Here is a 17537-nt window from a genome sequence, read left to right as displayed (position 1 = left end):
TGTGTGTGTGTGTGTGTGTGTGTGTGTGTGTGTGTGTGTGTGTGTGTATGCGCACGCTATTCATGTTGACCCTGGGACGCAGGGACTAAGACAACTTGAGACACAGCTCGCTGTCCAAGGGTTACCTCACAGCTACTAACCCTAACATTCTTTGTTATGGGGTCCGCTTAAATCCAGCATAACTCAAAAAACAGGTCAATGCAGATGACAAAAATTTGTAGTCATCAAGCGGCTACTGATGGATCAGGGCTGCAGAACAGACTCGGGAGCCGAATTGCAACCTTGAAGGGAAGTTTTATGTGCAGTGTATTTAAAGGATGAAACCACAAAGCAAGGGGGAGTGCGGTGGGCTGTAGCATTGGCCGGTCATATTTTGACACAAGGCGTTGAGCAAGGGAGTTTCCACCAGTCGGGATCGGAGTAGGTGCCTCCTCACAACAGAAGTTGTTCAACTATTGGGATGCCCTCAGTTCCCCTAGAGCCGGGGACCTTGAACTTAGCTTCCCCCCTATGATTAAATGGAGTCTGAAAACAAAATCAAAGCAGCCAGTTCAAGTTTCTTTTGCTTGTTCCCAACACTTGTTCACGTATTAAAATCTCTAATATCAGCATGATCATCAAATTTGATCACATTCAATAATTTAATTCACAGCTTTGTTTGAATTTCTGTAGTAACGTACAAAATTGCTGTGTGTGACAAGCAATGGCACCTCAGATTTAATACTAGGATATCTGACGTTAATACTTGATCCGTGCCTGCAGCCAGAAAGCCCAAGTATACCTAGTCTCTAGAGGTCACACAGTTGAGGTGTCCCTTTCTAAAAGCCCAGCTATGTCCAATCTAGTTTTACTATCTGCATGTTTGTGTTCCCTGTGCTGCACGTCATCATCTACTGAGTTCTCACCGAGGTTGGTCCTTATCCTAAGTGTTTTCTCCATCTCATCTCACCACCCTGTAGAGTAGGTGTCATCATGCTGTTTGGGAGAAGTCCAAAGAGGAACTGCATGCATTATCAAAGAGGTAGAGAAGAAGAGTTGACTAGGAATAAACTAATAACGAGTAAATGTCTTACTGCCTTCCATCACTGTGAGAAACACCACAACCAAAAGCAACCTGAGGAGGAAAGGGGCTATCTCATATTCCACTCTACAGTCTGTCATTCGGGGAACCCAAGGCAGGAACTGAAGCAGGGCAGGAACCTGGAGCCAGGCACGGAAGTAGAGGCCATGAAGGAGTACTGCTTATGGGCTTGCTCCTCATGGGTTCCTCAACCTGCTTTCTTATACCACCCAGGACCACCTGCCCAGGGGTGGCACCACCCAAAATGAGCGGGGCATACCCACACTACAATCATCCATCAGGAAAATGCCTCACAGACTTGCCTGCAAGTTAATCTGATGAAGGCATCTTCTCAACTCAGGTTCCCTCTACCCAGAGGACCCAACAGAAAACTCCACCAGGCACAGCAACCGAAGGAATAAAGGAGGCTCTAAGCATCAAAGAGGCTTACAACTACCACCTGTAGGCTAGGGAAATGAGGGAAAAATGAAAGGATTATTAAAACTCTGAAATGGGTAGGCAGGGTGGCCCACACCTAACACCACAGCACTCAGGAGGCTGAGGCAGGAGGACTGAGGTTCCCTGCCAGCCTGAACTACAGAATGAGAACTTGTCCAGAAAGAGAAAGAGAAAAGAAGAAGTCCAGCAAGTGTGCAAGCCAGACAACAACCACAAGCTTTAGGAACGTAAAGAAGAAGGCTCTGGAGCTGAAGCCAAGGCTCCTGTTGGATCCTGTCTAGGGCCGTGGTTTTCAGCGATCCTAATGCTGTGACCCTTTAATACAGTTCCTCATCTTGTAGTGACCCCCAACCGTAAAATGATTTCCATTGCTATGTCATAACTCTAATCTCGCTACTGTTATGAATCGTAGTGTAAATATCTATGTTTTCTGATGGTCTTAGGCGACCTCCTGTAAAAAGGTAATTTGACCTCCCCCAGCCCCCTGCTCTAAGGGGTCACAACCCACAGGTTGAGAACCACTGATCTAGGGGGAAAAGAGAAGTAGAAAATCTGGCTCTTAGAGTGTTAGGGAAATTGCTACTTGGGTTCTGAGGTTGCTGCTGAGACCTCCATATCTCTTGCTGCTTCCCTGAAGATGATTTTTAAAGGAAATGATGCTCTGAGAAACTGGGTGCTAATGAGGAGGAGTAGTAGCTTCCGCCACTGTCTTTCTGCCTTGTGGGCAGGTCCAGGTGGCCAGTCAGAAAGGAGAAACATGCCCTACAGAGTGGCAGCCAGGAGGTCTCATGACAAAGAATCATATTGAAGGGTGACTGGAAGATGAGAGAAAAGCAGCAAAATGCCTGTCACCATATCCTGTTTTCATCTATGAAGAAAACCTAGATAGAAAACATGCCAAAAAATAGTGACTATATCTTCCAAGGTCCCATGACCCTGTAAAAAATCCAGACACAAAACTAAGATCTGAACCCAGGTTTCTGAGCCCAAACTCTAAGCACTTGGTGACAACACAGACTCCTCCCCACTCCGTGGTCATGTATGTGGTCCCTTCTCTTCCATTTTCATTTATTCGGTCAACAGCCACTGCTTGCTTCCCTGCTCTGTACTAGGTCACGTACTTGCTCTGGGAGAACCATCAGCAAACAAAACCAACAACTGCGTTCCCTGGGAAACCGGCCTTTCATTTCTGTGGTATTTCTTTCTCCCTCGGTCAGCGTGTCCGATGATGTGAGCACTCATTTCTCCCTGTCATCCGATGCTTGTTCTTCTTTCCCTTCTGTTTCCGGTACATTTATGGCTTTTGAACCACCTTGGTTCTTCTCACATTTCACGTCTCCTTCTTTTCTCTTCTTTAGATTCCTCTCCACATTAGTCTGCCAAAGAGTAGATCCAAGTCCCGGTTCAGATTCCTGGTGGTGGATACAATGCAGTATCATCCAACACAGAATCCAGTGTTCCTCAGATTGACCTATGGGCTAGGCCTTCACTATGATCTGTCTGTGTAGTGCTGACGCTACACCTGCCCAGGGACTGACTGACTGTGGAAGAAGACTCCACACGACAGCATTAGAGGGGAGAGATGGGTGGAAAGGTGAGAAACTGGGATATTATCTGCCAATTCAGATTATATTCTTAGAAATATCCTACTTCGTTAAGTGAAATTTTTTTTTTCCTTCTGTCTCTCTGTCCCTTTGTGAGCTTTTTTTTTTTCTGACTAAGCAAATACTGGAATTCTAATGAAAGTATTTTCCAGTGACCAGTTTGCTTAAGTTTTAAGAGTCTCACACTCTAGCTAAGGCTGGCCTGGAACCCAGTATGCAGGTTAGGCTAGCCTCAAACTCACACACACACACAAATATCCTCCTTTTTTAATATACCCAATTCTGGGATGTGAGCCACTACACCTGACTCCATTCTATTTATTGGACAAAGTTTGTGGGTTTTTAAATTTCATTTTATTTTTGATATAGGGTCTCACAGTACCAGGTTATCCTGGAACCTCCTGCCTCTACCTCCCAAGTACTGGGATTATAAGACCAAGGCCCACCATGCCTGACTCTATTTTATTTATTAAAATAAAAATGTTTTATATGTATATATTTTTGCTTTTTGAGATAGGGTCTCATGCACCTCAGGCTAGCCTGGAACTTCTGATTTTTTTTCTCCCCCTATCTTTCAAGTGGTTGGGTTAGAAGGCCAAGATATGACCTACCATGCCTGGTGCCACAGAGAGGTCCAATCTCTGAAAGTCTTCCATTGCTAAGGGAACCAGTGTAAGAAGCTATATTACTCAAGGTTACTAACAAACTATCCAGAGGCCTGTGACGTACTTACACAGCCCATTTTTTCAAGTAGTTATTGGCAGTCACAGATTAGGACCTAAGTGTCTAGACATGAAATTAGTTCTCAGACACATCCAGACAGACCAATGGACGGGACACTGCAGTGCTGGTAATCTGAACGAGCCTCTGTGCCCCGGGTGAGGTTCCCCTGGGACTCCTTAGGCTTTACTGCTTTCTGCTTTGTCCTATACCCCAGTGAGCAATAACTGGCAGCAACTCTGGGGACAGCAGCCACAGAGCCCTTGCAAAGAAGGTAGGGCAGGAAGGAGGAGGTGGAGTTCCTCAAGTGAGGCCAGCCACTGAGAGGGTGAAGGCAGGAGCTTGTCCCTTGAGCTGCTTGGCTGGGCTTTGGGAACCCAAGGGCCCAGTGGAGAGGCTTAGAGATGGCTGTGCTCTCTGAAAAGGACTGCCGGTCAGATCAGCAGGCCATCGGTGTCAGGGGTCTGGCCAAAGGGTGGCCCAGACAGCTGTTTCTGGGCCTCTGGCCAGGGCCTTGGTGGCACAGGGCCTGGAGCCCTGTTTGGATCCCGGGAGGCCTTTGGTACAGTGGCTGGAGAGTGCCTGGCCCAGCCCAGTCTGTTGCTGAGACCCACAGGGGCGACTGTGTGTCCCATTCAGGAGGTGAGCAGGCTGCAAGCAAGGCAGGAAGGCTGAGGAGCGAAGGCCCAGGGGTGCCGCCTTCATCTTAAATGTGTGGCGAAGCACAGAACACTGTGGCTGTGGCAAGGAGCCTTCAATGCTCCCTTCCGAGGACCAGCAATGGTGCAAGGGCGTCACAAAACTTAGGTTAGGGCTATGAAAGCAAACCTTTTTTTTTTCCTTTCAGTTTTAAAACTTTTTTTTTCCCCAGGGGAAGAGATATAGAATACTCTAATTCCTCCGCTCTAGACTTAAATATGTGGTCACAGAGCTCCACAGAAGGATACACTTACACGTTTTGTTAATGTACTATCTATTTATGAATTTACTTCCACGAGCCAGATATTAGGTTAGACACCGGGAATCAAAGAGGATCCCAGCATATTTGGTGAGGACAGTTCCCAGGCATTGACAGACCTTGACAACAATCAGATGCCCATCGCGGTTCCTCACCTGACAATGAAATACGGCAAGAGAACATAACAGCGATATTCTAAGACCACTGTAAAACAGACACATGTGCACACGGAGGTGGAGCTTCAAAAGATTTATTTATATCTTAATCTTAAAGCAAACTGACATTTATCAAACAAACAGAAACCATAAAGCAGCTAAATGTTGACTGAAAAAAACACTTTGGGGAAAGAACGCACAATGTCAATGCATTTGTATAAATCCTAAAAGCACACTATCAATTACACACCTAATAAATATAATATATATATATTGTACCGGAGCACACAGATGCAACAAAAGAATCAAAAATATAAACAGGAAGAAGACAGGCAACTTTAAACAGTGGTGACCTTTGGAAATGAGATGAGGAAATAGTGTGGAAATAAAATAAGAAAGAGGTTTGAAAGGTTCAAAGGTCCCATGACTCCCATCTGTCATCTTTATTTCCTTATTAAAAACAGAAATGAAATAAATATGCTGAGAAGCTTAACCGTCACTGGATTCTGCTGGTGTGAAGTAAGGATATTTGTTGTATTGTTACTTGTAATATTCAAATGTTTCATAATAAAATAGAAAACTAAAGGAGGCAAAAAAAAAAAAGAAAAAAGAAATAGACAAACGAGTTTTATTCTATTCCAGTTCTAGCACCAGGAACCTGGAACTGCTCCATGAACTGCCGGGGCCTGAGCTATTGCTTCAAGATAGAAAGCGCCAGCACTTGTATGCCTGGATTAGTGAGTTTATTTATGCCTAAGCTACCTATTTTTTTCCCATTTGAACTTAGGTTCTTCAAAAACAACAGAGCCTTTTTGTCTCACACTTGGCTGCCCCACCCACAACCCCCACACAGAAGAAAAGGCCCAAGTACCCCAGAATTAGCAGTGTCTTGCTCAGAGTTGGAATTCAGTAAACGTGTGTTGGAGAAGGGACTTCCCTCGAGCTCCTCTTCTGCAGGTCCTGTGCTGAATGCTGTCTTTTGGACCTTGGGGTGGGAGGACAATCACAGATGCTTAACTAGACAGGCCTGACAATAGTAACAGACCTGTTTCTCTTTGGGGCAGGAGATCATTCACCCTGAATGGAGACTTGGCTGAAATAGGAATCTCTGACGTGAAGGGAGTAAGTCATCCTGAATCATCATGTTATCAGCTTAAAGTTATCAGATTGGCTCTGACACTTGGCCAAACAGGGAAAAAGTCAGCTTGCTAGTGTCAAAGGATAGGTCTGGGACAAAGAAAAGGTATGAATACTCAGTTAGAGGCTGGGAAGGACCATTTGAAAGGCTTGTAGGCTGTCCACTCGAAGATACTGAGTGGGGATATTCAGAAAGGGAGTAGAGTAGCCAATAATGAGAGAGCGGATGGGGAGGGACAGGGTTAGGACATAGGATATGGATGGCAAGCCTTGGCTGATTCACAAATCCAATCGCAACTCAGTCCAGCTGGGACTCTTTGTAACCTTGCGAAAGGCGTCAGGATCAAAATGGAGTTACTTCCAACCTTAGCAAAATGGAGGAGCATAAAACATCAAGTCCAGGGCACACATGCATAAGATTTAAAACTGCTATAAGGAATCTGTGAAAGCCACGGTGTTGCAAAAAGGCTGCTTGCCACTTTGCACAAAGAATTTTCCACAGGGGTATCTGCCCAGCAACCGCCTATTCAACTCTGGGCTTGTTATTGATCCTTCTAGCCAAGGGTACTTGTTTCAAAACAACTTATGTAACCTTCCTCAAGCCTCTGTCCGCAGTCGCCTCAATCTCTCCGGACATGCCTCCCCCATCTGTCATTAGACACATACCCCAGATTAAAAGTCTTCTGTTCCTTCTGGAATAAATGTGTTTCTTTGGAGGGCTCCTTTGTTTGCTATTTTGGGTAAACAGCTTTTACAGTTTAGGACACAATACAAAAAAATTAAAAAAAATTTTTTTTATTTCTTTGCGAGCGCCCACACACTGCCCAGGAAAGTAGGTGGGGGTCTAGTGGCATCCTGAGGCAGCCTCTTGGCTTCCGCATGCCTCCCTATGAGAACAGCTGCAGAGTTGTAGGCCCTGCTTTGCCTCCCTGGGGTTGTTTAGGCTTGGACTAGCTGTTCTCATTGTGCTTTCAGATTTTCATAGTTCCCTCTTCTATGGTCTGTAAAAGATTGTCTTGCTCATAGGCTGGGTGAAAGCAGCTTTGGTGGGGATGAGCTAGAAGGAAATGATAGCTCAGGAAGTACACACATACCCGATTTCTTTTTGCCTTCTCCTAACTATTCTTCCAGACTCAGAGTTACCCGTATGTGAACTTTTCCTCAGAGAAAACATGGCTGTGTCCTTTTCTTCCCAGGGTGTGTTGAGAGGACCCTTCTAGGGCTCTCCATAAAATGTCTTTCCACTTACAGCCCTATGTGTCACTCATCTGTTTGTGTGTCTGTTTCTCTGGTCACTGAGAACATGGAGGTCCTTCCCATTTACCTGACCTAAAACAAATGTTTCTCAACCTGTGGGTCACGACCCTTGGGATTCTAAAGGATTCTTCATAAGGTTGCCTAAAAACCATCAAAACAAACAAACAAACAAACAAAAAAAAAAAACAACCCACAGACATACATGACAATACACAATAGCAGCAACATTACTGTTATGAAGTAGCAACAAAAATAATTTTATGGTTGGGGTCACCACAGTGTGAGGAACTGTGTTAAAGAGTCTCAGCACCAGGAGGGTGGAGAACCGCTGTGCTAGGTCCGAAGGTGGTGTTCACAACATGGCCGAATGTACTCGAGCCAACAATAAGCGCTGCACATTCTCTACGTATTACACTTAGGGCCATTTTTCTCTTCCTGTGTTTTATTTTGTTATTTTGAGCATAAGCAGCACCAGAAACCATCTTCCTTATAAAAAAAAAAAAATTCAAGTAAAAATATGGGGTAAATGACAAGAGCCCACATGCACCTCCTTCCCCGCCCAGGCTCCCACAGAGGCAGCTGATGTCATGAATTGGGCGGTATCCCCTGCATTTACAGATACATGCCCGTGATTCCACATTTCCTTTTGTCTCCTACCGAAGTCAATGCCTGACCATATAACCTACTGAGTTATTTTTTAATGATGGCTTGGCTTTGCAGAGAGACTAGGGAAAGGACCGCAATTGCTTTAAATGAAAAAAAAAAAAAATGATCTTAGAGGTATTACTTAACTCAGAACTCGTAGGAGAATGGAAGAGCCCAACCCGTGTAGCCCGGAGCCTTACTCAAGTGTATCTGTAGAGGGCGGTGCACCTGCGGTGGGCGGAGCATCGTTAGAGAAGACGCTGTGGCTCCTTTCCCTATCTCAATGGGACTGAACCTCCAGAACGCCTCACAGGCTGCATCAAAGGAGGCAGATGCTTCTGCCCACACTTAGAGCAAACACCTTTTCCCTCTAGCAGCCTGCTCCTGTGGCTTTATTGTCACGGCCTCAGTCACTGTTCCACCCTGAAGGCTCAAATCTTGCTAATCTGGTGGCGTTATATCCATAACCAGCCAACCACTCTGTAGAGAAATGTGTCTCGAGCCAATGGTGACTGTGAACTAAGCTCTCAGAAATCAGCTTCTTTAAATAGGCTCCGGGTGGCAGTGAGAGGTGACAGTAGCGTCTGTTCTCTTTTGCTGCTGTTTTAGGGACAGTGACTTCAACAGCACCTCAGGACCTCTTACAGGCACCAAAGTTTATTGACAGAAACTTAATAAAATGGCAGGGGTGCTCCTGAACTGAGACCTCAATTTTATGGAGTTATCTTACAATAAAGAACTCTGCAGTGCAGATACGAATGCTGAGTGTCCCTCTGATAAACCCCACCCCTGTACACACACACACACACACACACACACACACACACACCCCACTCCCACACCACACCACACCACACATACATACACACACATATTCAGATATTTTGGCATATGACTTTTCTGATGTGACAATAGGAATAAAAGCTCAGTTTTTTTTGCAGTATTTTGATGACTTCCTACTGTCATGTATTTGCAACGATGAGGCTTTTCTGAATCCAAACTCAAAGGCACACCTTCAGTAGGACATCGGGAAGATTTTTCCTGGTTTCACTGGTCTTGAGCTCAGTCACTGGGCAGAGGTGAACATTTGTCCTTAGTTTATTTCTCTGCACTATGCACACCTTTGAGTCAGACTCACTTAAGAAAGCATCTGTTCCAGCCTGGGTGTGGATCTTTCGCAAACATTTGGCATCTCCCAATTGCTTGGAGACAAAGACGGTGTGAGAAGACTGGGTGGGGGAAGGGCCCAGGGACCGGAGACCTGAGTCAGCTATTACATGGAGGGCAGTTTTTGGAGAGAGTGCACTAAGGGAATGGATTTGTTTGGCTCATGGGGGTCTGCTACAGTAGTTTTTGGTGGTCTTCCCACTAGACAAGTGGCACTATATGTGCCTATTTCTCTATAGCCCTGGGCCAGTCATGTGCACTCTTGAACTTCAAACCCGCAAAGCCTTTTGTAATCTCTGTATTTCATAGATTCAGAAAGTGACCCGTTTAATCAAATTCTAATTCTAACTCTCTCCCTCTCTCTCTCCTTCTCCCTCTCTTTGTGTTTCTCTCTTTCTCTTCCTCTCCCTCTGGAAATGGAATCCAGGGGGCTCATGTGTGTTAGGCAAGCTCTCTACCAGTGATCAATATTCCCAGTTTTTTTCTCCATTTTATCTGAATTTTATCCATTTAATCTGAATTTTATCTGTATGTACTTTGAAGCAGTGTTGTTGCTAAGTCTCCAAGGCTGACTGGAAACTCACTCTGTAACACAGGCAGGCCTGACACTTTTCAATACTGCCTAGCCTTCAAAGTAGCTAAGATTACAAATCTATGCAATCAGACCTGGCGTGTGTGTGTGTGTGTGTGTGTGTGTGTGTGTCTTTCTAAGGATACATGGAATCATGTACCTAGAGATTATTTCACCTGACAAAAACTTGTAAGGCTTGTTAAGATGCAAATATTGGGAGAGGAACAGCATAGTTATGGCTCCTAGGAGCAAACAGGTTCATCACACCTTCTGGAAGCTGGAGTTGCTGAGCTGAAAGACAAAGACAGCCTGGTCTAAAGAGTCCTTCGAGGTGCAGAAGGGAGAGTGCCATCAAGGAAATTTAGGGTTTGGTGGATATACAAATGGACTCTTCTCAGAGATTCTTGGTCAAATAAACTCACTAGCAGAAACAAGACGGGAGAACACACAGGGCCGTCAGGAGGTGGCCTGGGCCAGGCAGAGAGGCCAGCTTTTGAGACAACCTGTGGGAGAAGAGTCCACAAGCAAAGAGAAAGTAAAACAAAAAACAGAAGGCACCACTGGGTCAGAGACACATGCAGCCGCTGGACCAGGTTGCAGGCATCCTGTGTCCCGGGACATCCATCTCTACAGCGCAGGTGCATAAAGCCAAGGTCATCTCCCTTGGCTTGGTGGGCATCTAGCTGCTCATTTCCTGGCAATTCCTTTCTGTTCCTCCTACCTCTCCAGTTTCTGTCACAGAGCCAGCCTGAAAACAGGTTTGAGGTGGTGGGCCAGGTTCCATGAAGGAGTTGTATTAACTCATGAGCTAGGCCACCCGCAGGCAACTCATCTGCCTCAAGATGGAAGTACAGTTAAAGCAGGTTCCCACATGAGTAACAGGAACAGGCTCACCTTGAGCAACACACAACCTTCAAGGCCAATTAGATGGGAGGAGGTCCTCTGTGGCCCCATCTTCCCACAGAAAAAGCCTCCCTTCCTCGTGGAGGGCATATGTTCAGTCTGAGGCCTACACTGGTCAGTCTGAAAGACAGGAAGGAGCATCACGGAGATACAAAAAGAAAACTGCATCATGGGGCCTTACGTTTAAAAAAAAAAAAGGAAAACCGAGAACACAATTATGTTATTTCTTTTCTGATGATGAACATATTATTTTTTATCTCAATTTGAAAAGAATTAAAATAGTTATAATTCTTGTTCGGTCCCATTTTTATGTTTCATACAAACAGCATCTCTGGGTAACTTTGTTTCCACCTCTAAAGGGGAGAAGGAAGCAGTGAGATTGGGCCCTGGAATGTTTGCTCTTCTCACCACACCATGCTCAACATCTCTTCTTTCCAGAGTAAGTTGTCTCATGATTTTTCTCTCCCCACCTCCGGCATTCCTAGGTGGCTTTCACCTCCCACCTGGTCCAGCTGTGTTCTCACCTGTTAGTTAGAATGGATGCGTTTAGCTTTTTAATATTCTCTCGGATATTTTGGTGGGCCTGTGGAGTTTCTCAGGGGCCTTCGGGCTTGCTCACCCTCAGCCCATCCCACACTGGAGCACTGATTGCTTCTCCCTCTTCCCCGAAGCCCTTGGCTCTTCTCTGCTTTGATGTTATTGCTTGTGTTGCCGGTTACTCATTTCACAACACTCAGGGCAGGAGGCTGCTCAGTGCTTAGAAGTCATTCCTGAAAGCTGCTCTTGCTAAAATGAGGGTGAGCGCCTCCTCCCCCAACCCCCTTCCCCTCCTCCCTCCCTGAAAACCAGGTGCTCCCTAAAGGGAAGCAACTAGGACTATGGAAAAGGTGAGAGAGAATGAACTGCAGCCCCCCAATTCCAAGCTGCTCAAAGCCACACACACACACACACACACACACACACACACACACACACATTCCCTTCACACACCCTTCATCCCTCAGAAAGCAGCTAGGTGTCTGTATTCTGACAGCTGAAAAATCTAGCTGGGGGGGGGAGGGTAAACTGTGTCAGGGAAGCCCTCAGGGGCAGAAAAGGAAAAGAGTATATGTCTATGGATCTTGAGAGAAGACAAGGCAAACGTTGAGGACAGCAAACGAACAAGGACAGCAAATGAACAAACTCCAGTTCTCCCAGCTTTCCTGATTTTGAAGTGGACAAGGGCATTGGCTAAGGTATGTGGGGCTTCTCGGAGGGGCACTTCGTGTAGAAAATGAAATTGGGCTAGGAGAGAACTTATAAAAGTGTGATGTACTGTATGTCCACATTTAAGAAGTGCAAACTAAACCTGATGATGGCCTGCGTGGAGGATTCAGGAGGAAGCGAGGCTTACAACAGGTACCCTGCACGCCACTGACACCAAGAACCAGAAAGATAGAAACAGAGTTAGAAAAGGCTGTTAGCAAATGTCAACAAGAGATGAGATGGACTGGAATTAGCTGATAGAATTTTAAATCGGCCACAAAGGAAAATGCTTTAGCGAGCAATTATGTATACACTAAAAAACAACTACAAAATAGAAAGTTTGAGGAAAGGAACAGAAACTATCAAGAAGAAAAAAAGGGGGGGAAACTTAGAATTGAAAGGTGGGAAGAAATAAAGCCCTTCAATTATTAATGTGAAAATGAGATGAATAGGCAGTTTTCGAAAGAACAGAACACAAATGGCCACTTACATGAAAATCTACTCAACATCACCAATTATGAGGGAATGCAAGTCAAAACCACAATAAATGTTACACTCCTCTAGCTGGAATGGTTACTCCCAAAGGAACAAAAAAGAACACACATTGGTGGGTGGAGAACACACACTGGTAATGGAAATTAACAAGTGCAGCCATTACACAATATATCGAAGCAGGTCCCACTACCCGGTGTGCATCTAAAGGAACCGCGAGCAATAGATGAGTAAAAATCGGCATCCATATTTTTACTGCTGCATGATTCACATGGAATCAATCTCAGGGTCCACCAACAAATGGACAAAGAAAAAAAATTGCATACACACAATGGAATACTACTTAATCATGAAAGAGTGAAATGCTGTTGTATGCAGCAAAACGGAACTGAGGGTGATTGAGCCAACTAAACCAGTGGTAGAAAGACAAACACTGCATACTCGTTCTCACTTAAACGTGGATGCTACGGAGCTGATCTCAAAGATGCAAAAACTTGAACAGTGGCGACAGAAGCCTGGGCGAGACGGGAAAGGACAGAGAGGATTATTAACTGGTACCGGGGTGAGCCTGAGTAGAAGTCGCATATAACGTTGTACAGCACGTGATAGCTTCTGGAGGATAACAGTAGGATAATAGTCAATGACTCACTGAATATTTCAAAATAATAACATACTCCCAGCATGAAGTAAATCAGTATTTGAGGCAACGAATCTGCCAGTTATCCACACCTGATCATCATATATTGTACGAATATGTTGAAATACCACACTGCATCCCGTCGATCCTTATAATTACAGTGTGCCAATAAAGATAGAATTTGAAACCGTTTAAAACCCTTCCTGGATGTAATCAATAACTGAATGAATAAAACACAGGAGAAAGTCGAGAACTTGAGACTAGGAAAAGAGAAGTTGCCTGACTTGAGCACTGGAGAGAGCCTCAGCAATCTGGACACATCGTGACCGGTTTAACTCTCACACAGCGGGTTTCCACAGGCAGAGGAGAAAGACTGTGGGGAAGAAAAGTTATTCAAATAAAGAACGGCCGGAAACTCCCCCCCAAATGGAGAAAGGCATAAAATCACAGATCTGTCTGGTCTGTGTACCTCAGATGAAAGAGCTCCATGTCTTTGTCATTGTCCCATTCGGTCAGGCTGAAGATGAAGGGACGAACGCGTGAGCTTTCCTAATTATGTTAGAAGGTTGACTAAACGGCTTCAACGTTATCTAGTGTGGCTCTTAACATAAGCGATGAGAATGTGAAAGTCGGTCTTTCTATAAAGGGGAGTAGAGAAATTGTGAAAAACAAACTTTTTGACAGATGAAATTTATTTGACTTTCATACATGTACATAGTGGGTTCTGTTTACTCTCACCCCCTCCCTCTTCCCAGTCTCTCTTCCCTGCCATTATCCCTATCTTCCTTACACATCTCTTTTCTGTATTCATGTCTTTTTGCTTTCTTTCTTTCTTTCTTTCTTTTTTTTTTTTTTGACCCACTGATTTTAACTAGGACCCTCCATGTGATCATAGGTTTGGAACCAGACAATGGAGCTTGGTGGGATCAATGTTTGGTACGTAACTGACGACAAGGACTTTCCCACCCCTAGAATCTATTGGGCATCAATAGTTCAACAGGGAGGGGTGAAGTCTTGTGATTCCCTCCATGTTCATTATTAGTTGCATGACAGGCCCCATCTTGTGCAAGCAACTATAACTGCTGCGCAATTGTATTTGCAATGGCTGGGTAGTGACACGAAGATAGGATTTTTGCAGCCCTTCTCCCTGTTTCTTGGCCCTTACATTCTTTCCACACCCTCTTCAGCAATGTTCCTTGAGCCTCAGAGCAGGTGAAATGTCCTGTTTAGTGCTGAGCATTGGACCACCGTTTATTCAAAGTCTCTTGAGTGTGGTCATACCGCATCCGCTACTGTTTACCATAAGGGGAAGCTTCATCCATCGAGGGTGAGAGAAGAGTTTGTATACCGTTATTATAAAGCGTTAATATTTAGACTGCAGTTTAATGCTATGTCGAATTAGCTAAGCCACATGAGTGGCTCTTCTAGAGCTTATGACCACCTGAGCTATGGGTTTTTGATTGGGTTATACATTCCCTCTTACGGAGTGGGCCTCAGATTCATAGAGTAGTTGATTACCCCCTTAATGGTTGTGCTACTACTGCACCACTGGGCACATCTAGGAGGTCAGGTTGCCTTTTAGTGTATAGGGCTCAAAATTGGGATTTACCATGTCTGCTTTACCAGGAGCCTGTGAAAGCTAACCAGCAGGAAGGAAGCTGGGCTCGAGCTTGCTTTCTCTGTATCTTGCAACGAAGCCATGTTGTGTCTTCAACAATAGAGTCTCGTCATTTAGTTCTGGTAGAAAATCAAGAGGATAGAAAGAGTGTGGATTGTTTTGGGGGCCTCTCAGGCTCTAAGGCCAATGACCCATAAGGGAGTATCTCACAGCAGGCACTGGGATTTTTATTTGATAAACAATGGCTTCTTGGAGTGGTATTATCCGGGGAATATGTGAGCAGTCTTTTCTGATTATTTTGTTAACTTGTGGTTTTAATTGTCTAACAAACCAGCAGGTTTCCATGTGGTATTTTAAAAACAGATCCTTCCCTTTGGCTAATCCTCTTTCTCCAGCTTATTGTCTCCTCCTTATGTTCTCTACCCCAGTTCCACTTTAACCTTCCTGCCCCCAAGAATTCCCTGTCTCCTCTTTTATGTCACATGTTCTGCTTGCCCCACTCTTACAGCATCACCCCCCTCCATGGCCCTTTTCTAGCTTCTCATAGGTATTTCAAGTTAAATGTGTAAAACTGAAGATTCAGAGCAAGAACCAGATATGAAAGAGAAGATGCAATGATTGTCTCTCTGGGCCTGGCTCCCCTCACTCAGTGTAATTTTTCCAATTCCCTCCATTTATCTGAAAATTGTATAAGTTCATGTTTCTTACAACTGAACAAAGTTCCATTTTGTATATTCTAGATAGTAATCCTGTGTCCAAAGTATGGGTGACACATTTTTTTCTCATTCTACAGGGCCACCTCTTCCCTTGATTGACACCTTCTTTTGCTTTACAGATACTTTTTAACTTCATAAAGTCTCACTTGTCAAGTGTCGGGTTTGCCTTGTGAACTTCTAGCATTTTGTTTAGAAATTCCTTACATATGCCTAACCATTATAAAATATTCATCAATCTTTCTTGTAGCTATTTCATAATTTTAGTTTATGTTGAAGTCCTTGATCGCTTTGGAGATGATTTTTGTTTATGGTAAGAGAGGAGGATCTAGTCTCATCTTTCCACATTTGGGTATCCAATTTTTCCCAACACGATTTGTTGAAGAGATATTTTGCCTCCAGTGTCCATTTTTTAACCTTTTTGTCAAAAGTCAGGTGGCTGTAGTTGTGTGGGTTTGTATCTGTGTCCTCTAGTCTAGTCCAGTCCATTGAGTGATGGTGTCTGGTTTTGTGCCAGAACCATGCTGTTCTTACTATTGTAATCCTGTAGGATAGCTCGAAATCAGGTGAAGTAATACCTCCAGCTATTTACCACTCAGAATTACTTTGTCTCTGTGGTGGTGTTTTATGTTTCCAGAATAATTTTGGATTGGTTTTTTTCCCTTATGTCTGTAAAATAGTAACTTTCACTGATATTTCACTGAATCATAGGTTGCTTTTGGTTGGATGATCATTTTTACAGTATGAATTTTGCCTGTCCATGAGCATGGGAGGTCTCCCCATCTTCTAATGTCATCTTCTAATTCTTTGTTAGTGTAACTAACGAAGTGTTTTTGTTGCACTGGTCTTTCACTCTCTCGTTTCCATAATATAAAATCTCAGCACAGCAGAGTTATTAAATAGATGAGTAAGAAGAAGTGAAAAGTGACAGTAGGTTTTTTTCCCCCTATCTTATGGTATGTTTAGTTGATATATGGACTAGGACAGTCTCTTATAAAAGCAAATTTGTCAAACGGAGAAAGCAAAGGGGTCATGAGCCCTGCTAACAAACATGGGATCTTAAATGATGAGCGGACTGCCGCCTTGCTTGGATTGATGGCTGGAGAACAGCTATTACTTTAGAAACAAGGGGCTGTCTTCAATCAGCTGAATCTGATGGCAATCCATCACAGTGAGATGTGTTCCGTGTCATTCATGACCAGACCCGCCCAACAAGACTGTGAGAACACACTGGTAACTATGACATCTGCTCTGATAGTTTTTGCTGGGAGCAGAATACTGTAAGTTTATAACTGATGTGGGTTTCAAAGTCATATAAGTAAAAGAGAAAACAAGGATACCAAAATTGTTCTTTAACCCTAACACTTGGGAGGCAGAGATAGGTGATCTCTGTGAGTTCTTAGCTAGCCTGATCTACAACACACATTCTAGGACATCCAGGGCTACACAGAGAAAACCTTGAAAAACAAGTTCTTTAAACCATTCATAGTCTTGTATAAACAAATGTGCATCATATTAAACACACATGTCCACATGTCCACACACTATAACCAATAACACACATCCTGGGATTTTAGAGGGCAGCAGAAATTGCTTTTATTTCCTTATTTCATGGTCATTGAGAAGGAGACATATGTCTTTTAAATCACAAATATCACCCATGCTGTTGGACAGATATTGGAAGGCATATGTGGATACAGTGACCCCTTCGTCAGACAATGTACACACGGTCTCAAGCAGGATGCATGCAGGCAGGAGGCGCCTCCCCTCAGGACAAGTCCCTGAGCAGGTTGCGGAGAACCGACGGCAGCCCATGCCTCAGCAAGCACACCTCTCACTGCGCACTGTCACTGCGCTGGACCACACAGCACCTTGCCCTGGGCACACCGTCACACCGCTGAATGCAGCATGACGCACCTCAGCCCAGCTTCAGGAAGGTCGCGTGCTGTGGCTGCAGTGTTTTCCTGGATTTGCAGCATTTCTGCTCTTGCAGAAACACAATGGCCTAAGCAGATAGAATGCAGACTTTTAAGATCTTCTTTCTGCTACCACTCCTAGCACGTAAGGATCAAGTTAGCGGGTCTTAGACTAGGTTGTGTTAGAATATTTGAGTCACTGACTTGAGTCTTAGAGAGTTGCTAAATGAAGTGTTACTCAATTGTCCGAAGCAACAGTGATTAAATTAGTCATTGTTGC

At 44.3% G+C, this 17537-nt stretch overlaps 1 protein-coding gene across 1 annotated transcript in view; it reads left to right on the top strand.

Annotated features, from left to right (window-relative positions):
• Positions 1–17253, top strand: part of Myrfl (myelin regulatory factor like) — a 102200-nt gene extending 84947 nt beyond the window's left edge. Inside the window, exons 14-17 of the mRNA XM_055626201.1 lie at positions 11970–12034; positions 12752–12935; positions 13485–13549; positions 17016–17253. Of these exons, the coding sequence (XP_055482176.1) occupies positions 11970–12034; positions 12752–12935; positions 13485–13549; positions 17016–17253 (552 nt within the window). The remainder of the gene's footprint in view (positions 1–11969; positions 12035–12751; positions 12936–13484; positions 13550–17015) is intronic.
• Positions 17254–17537: the final 284 nt, after the last annotated feature.

The sequence above is a fragment of the Psammomys obesus genome, unplaced genomic scaffold (genome assembly GCF_907164565.1).
Source record: "Psammomys obesus unplaced genomic scaffold, mPsaObe1.curated_primary_1811, whole genome shotgun sequence".
NCBI lineage: Eukaryota > Metazoa > Chordata > Mammalia > Rodentia > Muridae > Psammomys > Psammomys obesus.
Note: the sequence above shows the minus strand (reverse complement) of the source record. Positions and strands in the feature narration are given on the sequence as shown.